Source organism: Solanum pennellii, chromosome 6, assembly GCF_001406875.1.
Source record: "Solanum pennellii chromosome 6, SPENNV200".
Taxonomy (NCBI): Eukaryota; Viridiplantae; Streptophyta; class Magnoliopsida; order Solanales; family Solanaceae; genus Solanum; species Solanum pennellii.
The window spans coordinates 21,642,390-21,651,097 of record NC_028642.1 but is presented as its reverse complement, the minus strand read 5'-3'; the positions used below and the strand labels follow the sequence as shown (position 1 = coordinate 21,651,097).

General features: G+C 34.2%; 1 protein-coding gene across 1 annotated transcript in view; it reads right to left on the bottom strand.

The window, feature by feature from the left end:
- LOC107022178 overlaps positions 1-5,944 on the bottom strand; it is a 42,988-nt gene extending 37,044 nt beyond the window's left edge. The window contains exons 1-4 of the mRNA XM_015222863.1: positions 5,855-5,944; positions 5,464-5,757; positions 3,461-3,646; positions 2,911-3,024 (exon numbers count right to left, since the gene is read on the bottom strand). Coding sequence (XP_015078349.1) covers positions 2,911-3,024; positions 3,461-3,646; positions 5,464-5,757; positions 5,855-5,944 — 684 coding nt within the window. The remainder of the gene's footprint in view (positions 1-2,910; positions 3,025-3,460; positions 3,647-5,463; positions 5,758-5,854) is intronic.
- Between the last annotated feature and the right edge of the window lie 2,764 nt (positions 5,945-8,708).

The following is an 8,708-nucleotide window of genomic DNA, read 5'->3' as shown; positions in this document are numbered from 1 at the left end:
GAAAAAGAATCTGGAGAAGAAAAATAAAAAGAAGCAGAGAGGGAGAACGAGCGAGAAAGAGGGAACGAAGAGGAAAGCAAAAGGCCTTGGGGAGATAGCTTGCTCGATCACGATTCTTCGGTGGAGGTAGGTTATGGTTTATGCTATGTGATAGTAAACTCTTAATAGCGATTGATATGTATTGGGTAGTATTGGAAAGTCTTCTATATACTTGATTGTGTGTTTGTATGAGGTGATCGCATAATTGTGGTGGTTAGAATTATGAGAATGTTGAACGTTTAATCTTAAATCCTCTCTATTAAGATGATGCTTGACATAAAGAAAGCTTGATGAACTGAAACAATGAGAATAATGGATCGGAGTGTCACGTTCCGACACGTAGCATTAGGGGATCGGAGTGTCACGTTCCGACACGATAAGAATAAAGAGAAGTAATCTTGAATTAACTTAATATACTCGAACTCAAGGAATCTAGTTTTCCAAATGAGTATGGTGTGGAGACTTGAGTCCTCATAGATGAGCTTGGTGTTGTTGCCAATGGTTCTTGTACTTGTTGATTGTCACCTGTTAAGTATTGTGGTTGGTTTTACATTATTATTCCATATATATTGCTTTCTATTTTGAGTTGGCCGATGATACCTACTCAGTACTTGTTCCTTGTACTGACCCCTACTTTTATGTTCTTCTTGTTGTTTTGTGGAGTGCAGCAAGTGCACCAGTGACTTCGACTCATCCGCAACTCTAGCCAGTCTTCAGTACGTCAGATTTCAGGGTGAGCTATTGTTCCTAGGTCGGACTGGATTCTCTTCTTCACGTCTTGATGTCTTGAAGTTCGGACATGGACCATCGTTTTACTTATTTTAGTTTCTTAAATACTCTTAGACTTAGAAATTTGAGGATAGATGTTCTGGATGTGATGACTTCAAGATTTTGGGGATGATAAGTATTATACTTTAGAAGTTTATTTAATTGATTTCGTTAATGAATTTTGGATCTTCCGCATTTTATTTACTATTCAAAATTTATATACTGGTAAACGTTGGGGTTTAGATTGTTGGTTCGCTCACATAGTAAGATAAGTGTGGGTGCCACTCGCGGCTCGTTTTGGGTCGTGACAAACATAAACATCAACATGAACATGAACATCAACATCAACGTGAACGACAATTTAAATTTCAGTGTAAATGTGAAAGTCAACGTCAATTTCAAGCTCCACATAAGTTTCAATCTAAATATACGTGTCAACATCAACATTAACATTAACGCAAAGGTAAACCTCAACATGAATGTTAAATTCAATGTAACCATCAATGTGAACCTGAGTGTCAATGTGAACGTCGACATCAATGTAAACGTAATTTTCAGCAGGAACACCAACGTAAACATTAATGTGAATGTAAATGCAAACAATAATATGAATGTAAACGTGAAAGTGAACGTCAACGTGAATGTGAATGTGAATGTAAATTTCAATGTGAACATCGACTTGAATGTCAATGTAAATGTCAACGTCAATGTACACGTTGGCTGGAACGTCAAAGTAAACATTAGCTTAAATGTAAACGTCAATGTAAACATTTATGTTAATGTTAACATCAACAGTAACGTTAATGTACACATGAACGTCAATGTTAATGTAGTTATAAATATCAACATAAGTGTCAACTAAACGTGAATGTGAAAGTAAATGTGAATGTCAACGTTAACATCAATGTTAATGTGAACATCAACGTACACATAAATTTCATAGTCAACATATACATCAAAGTCCATGTCAACATCAACTTAAATCTCAAGGTCATCATCAACGTAAACGTGAAGGTCAACTTCAACTCAAGGTCAACATGAATGTGAACATCAACATAAATGCGAAAGTTAACATCAACGTGAACATGAACGTCAGTGTGCATGTAAACGTCAATATGTAGGTCAACATCAATGTCTACTTTAATATGACGTCAACATCAATGTAAATTTGAACGTAAACGTCAATGTTAAGGTGAACGTCAAAGTCAATGTCTATGACAAAATCAATGTTATCTTAAACGTCAATGTGAACGTTAATGTGTGCGTTAATATGAACAAAAACATCAGCATAAACGCAAACATAAATGTCAATGTGAACGTCAATATAACATGAACATGAATATGAACATCAATATCAATTTGAACATCAATGTACCGATAAACGTCAATGTAACTATGAATCTAAATGTCAACGTAAATGTCGATATGAACGTAAACATAAATGTCCATGTGAACTTCTTCATAAATATGAACGTGAAGGTGAATGTTAATATGAACATGAATGTCATCGTTAACGTAAATGTCAAGAAGAATGTGAACATCAACGTGAACTTCAATTTAAATGTCATGGTTAGCTTCTTCATGAGCGTCAACATGGACGTGAACATCAACGTGAATCTAAACGTCAACTTGAACATCAACGTGAATGTCAATGTCAATGTAAACTTGAACGTAAACATCAGCATGAACATCAATACACACGTGAACGTCAATGTCAATGTCAACATAAACATCAACATCAATATGAATGTTAACATCAATGTCAATATGAGTGTCAACGTAAACATGAATGTGAATGTAAACGTCAACGTGAACGTGAATGATAATGTTATCGTTGACATCAACGTCCACATTAATATCAATGTAAAAGTAAATATAAACATCAATTTGAACATCAATATCAACGTAATCATAAACATAAACGTCATCATCAACATCAACGTAAATATGAATGTTAACATAAACATCAACGTTAACGTTAACGTCAACATCAATGTGAACATCAATATAACTATAAACGTAAATGTTAACATAAATTTGAACGTTAATGTTTATATCAATGTCAACATTAACATAAATGTCAATGTCAACGTCAATGTGAACGTGAACATCAACAGCAACCCAAACATCAGTTTGAACGTCAATGTCAACATAAGCATCAACACGAATGTTAACGTCAATATAAACATGAACTTCAATGTGAATGCCAATATGCACCTCAATATCAACATCAATATACACATCAACATGATCGTGAACGTCATATAAATGTAAACGTCAACGTCAAAAGTCAACATGAATGTAAACATCAACATACACGTAAAAGTCCACTTCAATGTCCACATAAGTGTCAACTTAAACATAAATATTATCATAAATGTCAATGTTAACTTCATTGTTAACGTCTATGTGAACGTGAACATTAACGTGAAAGTGAAGATCAACATAAATGTGAATGCTACGTTAAAGTGAACGTGAAGTCAACGTGAACATAAATGTCAATTCAACGTTAATGTAAACGTGAACTTCAATGTAAAAATTAGCGTGAATGTAAGCATGAATGTCAACATCACTGTGAATTTCAATGTAAATGTCAACATCAATGTGAACGTCAATGTTAACGTGAATGTAAATGTCAACATAAAAGATAAACCTGTACTTGAACATCAACGTAAACATCTGTGTCACTATGAACATCAATGTGAATGACAACGACAATATAAACGTCATTGTGAATTTCAATATGCACAGCAATGTCAATGTAAACGTCAACATCAAAGTGAACATTAAAGTTAATGTGAACTTCAACGTAAACGTGAACTTCAATGACAACGTAAACCTAAGCTTCAACATCAATGCAAACATCATCGTGAACATCAACATCAATATCAACGTAAACATAAACGACAACATGAACGTCAACATGGATTTCAACGTGGATGGCAACATGAGCGTGAATGTGAATGGAAACATGAAAGTTAATGTGTACGTCAAAATCAACATTAATGTGAATGTTAATGTGACCGATAATGTAAACGTCAATGTGAACATAAATGTCAATGTTAACGTCAACATGAATATGAACATCAACATAAATATGAAAATGAATGTCAACATGAACATGAACATCAATGTAAATGTGAACGTCAACATCAATGTCAACTAGAATATGATCGTCAATGTCAATGTCAATATAAACGTAAACATCAACATTAACGTGAATGTAAATGTGAACGTCCATGTAAATTTCAATGTCGATGTCAATGTGAACATCAAATTGAAAATTTCAACATGAGTGTCAATGTGATCATTAACGTGAAACAGAATTTCAATGTAAACTTACACATGAACGTCAATATGCACGTTAATGAAACATGAATGTGACCGTGAACGTTGACTTCAGTGAGAACAAGAATGTCAATGTAAATCTAAACATCAATGTACACATAAATATCAATGTTATCATGAAAGTTAACATCAACATAAATGTCAACATGAACTTTAACATAAACGTCAACTTGAACTTCAACATGAACGTGAACGTTAACCTATACATCAAAGTGAATGTCAACATAAGCGTATACTTGAACGTGAACGTCAACGTCAACACGAAATTCAATTTAAATGTCTTGGTGTATGCCAATATAACATGAGCGTGAATGTCAACATTAACGTCAACATGATGGTGAACATGAACATGAACGTGAATGTCAACATGAATATGAACGTCAACTTGAATATTAATGTGAACATCAATGTTAATGTTAATGTCAACGTAAATGTCAACTTGAACATTAACGTAAACATCAGTGTAAAAATCAAAGTTAATGTGTGCATAAACGTCAATGTGAACGTGAATGTTGATGTGAACGTTAAAATCAACATTAATGTGAATTATAATGTGAACGACAATGTAAACGTCAATGTGAACATCAATGTCAATGTCAACGTCAACATGAATATAAACATCAACCTAAATATGAAAATGAATGTCAACATGAACATTAACATCAGTGTATATGTGAACGTCAACATCAATGCCAATTATAATATCATCGTCAATGTGAATGTAAATATATACGTAAACATCAACATTAACATGAATGTCAACGTGAACGTCCATGTAAATGTCAATGTTAATGTCAATGTGAACATCAAATTGTAAATGCAACATCAGTGTCAATGTGATCATTCACGTAAAAGAGAATTTCAATGTAAACTTACACATGAACGTCAATATGCACGTCAATGTAACATGAATGTGAACGTGAACGTTGACTTCAATGTGAACAAGAACGTCAATGTCCATATAAACATCAATATACACATAAATATCAATGTTAACATGAAAGTTAACATCAACATAAATGTCAACATGAACATCAACATAAACGTCAACTTGAACTTCAACATGAACGTGAACGTACACCTATACATCAAAGTGAATGTCAACATAAACGTATACTTGAACGTGAACGTCAACGTCAACATGAAATTCAATTTAAATGTCGTGGTGTATGTCAATTTAACATGAGCCTGAATGTCAACATGAACGTCAACATGATGGTCAACGTGAACATGAACGTGAATGTCAACATAAATATCAACGTCAACTTGAATGTTAATGTGAACATCAATGTTAATGTTAATGTCTACGTAAATGTCAACTTGAACATTAACATAAACATCAGCGTAAAAATCAATGTTAATGTGTGCATAAACGTCAACGTGAACGTGAATGTTGAAGTGAATGGTAACAGCAATGACGACGTGAATGTCAACATCCACGTAAATGTCAACATAAAAGAAAACCTCAACACCAACATCACCATCACTATCAGCGTGAGTATCCACTTGAATGTCAATATCAATGTGAATGTGAAGGTCAACGTTAACGTAAACATTAATGTGAATATCAATGTACATGTGAATTTGGATGTCAATATAAATCTGAACGTCAATATGTATGTAAACGTAAATCTCAATGTGAACGTCAATGTCAACGTCAACGTCAACGTCATATGTGAACATGAACATCAACCTAAACGTCAGCTTGAACATCAACGTCAATGTAAGCATCACCATGAACGTCAACGTCTACATAAACGCAATCTTTAATGTGACCATTAAAATACATGTCATCGTCAACATCAATGTATACATCAACATGAACGTGAACATCACATAAACACGAACGTCAATATGAATTTGAACATCAACAAACACCAAAACGTCCGTGTGAAATTTCATATAATTGTCAACCAAAGCGTAAATGTCAACATAATCATTAACATAAACTGAAATGTGAATGTGACAACATAAATATGATCATCAACATGAATCTGAACTTTAATGTCAACGTCATCTTGAACGTGAACATAAACATCAGTGTGAACATAAATGCCAACATCAACATCAACGTGAACGTAAACGTCACCATGAATGTCAATGTAAGAATTAACATCAATGTGAAAACAAATATGAACGTCTCATGAACGTCAACGCAAATATGAACATCAACATGAACGTCAACTTGAATGTCAATGTGAACGTCAACTTTAAGGTCAACATGCATATCAACGTCAATGTCAATGTCAACGTCAACGTAAACATCAAATTTAATGTTAAGATAAACGTCAGTCTTAATGTAAACGTCTACACCAATGCTAATGTGAACGTCAATGTAAACATCAACATGAATGTCAATGTAAACGTCAATGTGAATGTCAATGTGAACGTCAGCAAAAACCTCTACATGAAATTCAATGCGAATATCATTATTAACGTAAATGTCACTGTCAACGTGAACTTAAATTATGTAACAATCCTGAAAACGGCTATGCTAAAAAATGCCTAATGTGCCTAGAATGACTACGATTAGACCGGTTCACACGGATTGATGCGCGTAGAAACAGTCCTATGAACCCTTACGACAGCTAATCTAACAAATTTGGGGAGTTATTTGATCTAGGAAAGGTCGGGTCCAGCCATGTAGGGCTCCCGAATATGAAGATTTGCTCGGGTGAGTCTTTAGCGGACTTAAAAAGGAAAATCTTAAGTTGGAGGGTCTAGGGGTAAAATAGTAATTTTCCAAGATAAGGGTAGTATCATAATTACCCTTATTATATAATTAATTATTTAATTAATAAGGTTGAATGGCATTTGCGGAGACATGGCCGAAATTGGCTCTTGAAGTGAAGTTTTGCCCTACCTGGGTTCGAACCTAGGTGGAAGCAATGAATTGAAGTTGTTTTTACTTAGGGATAATGCCCAAGTACCCCCTCAAACTAAGCCTAAAATCTCAGAGACACACTTATAATATACTAAGGTCCTATTACCCCATGAACTTATTTTATTAATAATTTTTACCCCTTTTCGACCTACGTGGCACTATCTTCTGGGTCCAATGATGGTTAACTTTTTTTAAAACTAGTGCCACGTAGGCTAAAAAGGGGTAGAAAACTACTTATAAAATAAGTTCAGGTGGGTAATAGGACCTTAATATAGTATAAGTGTGTCTCTGGGATTTCGGACATAGGTTGAGGGGGTACTTGTGCATTTTCCCTTTTATTTATGTTGGTAAAATAATTAATTGTATTATTTATTGACTGATTCAAAATAAATTGGAAATCAGATTTTTATAATAAATAACTAAACCTTATTTGACTAAGTCCTAAACTAGACTCGTAAGCCTAAGGTAACTCTCTCCTATCACGCTCATCTCTCTATCAAGTCTCTATCATTCTAATTCATGTTCTCTCTGCCAAATAACGTACATGAACAGTAGGCAAACAAAAGTTCTTGACACTTTAAGAACTCGCAAATAAAAATAAAATCAAACACTAAGCAAAATACGATAGGCAAAGGGAGGGTTTTCCATCAAAAGTCTGGTGTTGAAAAATTGTTTAACACGTGAGTGTTGGATATGTTTTGGGGAGCAACATCAAGGTTTGAACGTCATAAAAGGTATGTGTTCTCTTCTTTCTTGGTCCCTTTCCCAAGAGACCCCTTAAGGTTCGGAATATTCAGTCCGAAAAATAGTGTTGTTCCCCATTGCATGTCCCTGTGACTAGCTCCCTATGATTCTTAGGCTGGGTTTGTTTGCTGGTATATATTAGGCGTGTGTTATGTTTTCATGATGAATATGATTATTTTGTTTGTTTGAAATCGTATGCATGACAACCTATGTATTTTTGAAACTAAGTGTATGTGTGTGCAAGGATGTGACCGTTTCTAATGTTCTCGGATTGATGCTCCAAAATGGTAATGTTATGGTTGTTATTTTACGTGCATAAACCTATGTAAATCGTGATGTTCATGTACGATGATATTTGGATGATTTGAGTTATAATCTCCTAGCTAAACGAATCTATGAAAAAATTACACTAAAATGTTTTAAATGGTCAATGAATTACCCTCTGAGTTCAAGTGAAAATGTTGAAGAAAGTGAGCTTTCATGTGACAAAAATTCTATCAACTTACAAGTTTAGTTTTGGCTAAACGTAGATGAACAAATCTGGAAAATTTATTGAGTCTAAAATAGGTGAGGTAACTAGAAATCAAACAAATGACCTCACCTATGAGATATTCCAAAAATTTGAAAAGATATGGGGGGTTAAGGGGAGTCGATCTCGGGTATACTTGGCTACAAAATAAAATATAAAATCGAGAATGAGAGGAGTGGGATTCAAACCCAAAACCTCTTTGTCAGAATGTAAGAAAAACTAAAATAATATCAATGTGAGGCGTGGGAATCGAACCCAGGACCTTTAGGAAATTAATGAGAATTAGAAGAAAAGAGAAGAGAAAAGAAATGTGAGGCGTGGGAATCGAACACATGACCTCTAGGCAGCAAAGAACAATGAAAATAAGCATAAAGTGATGTTTTTGGGGTTCGATCC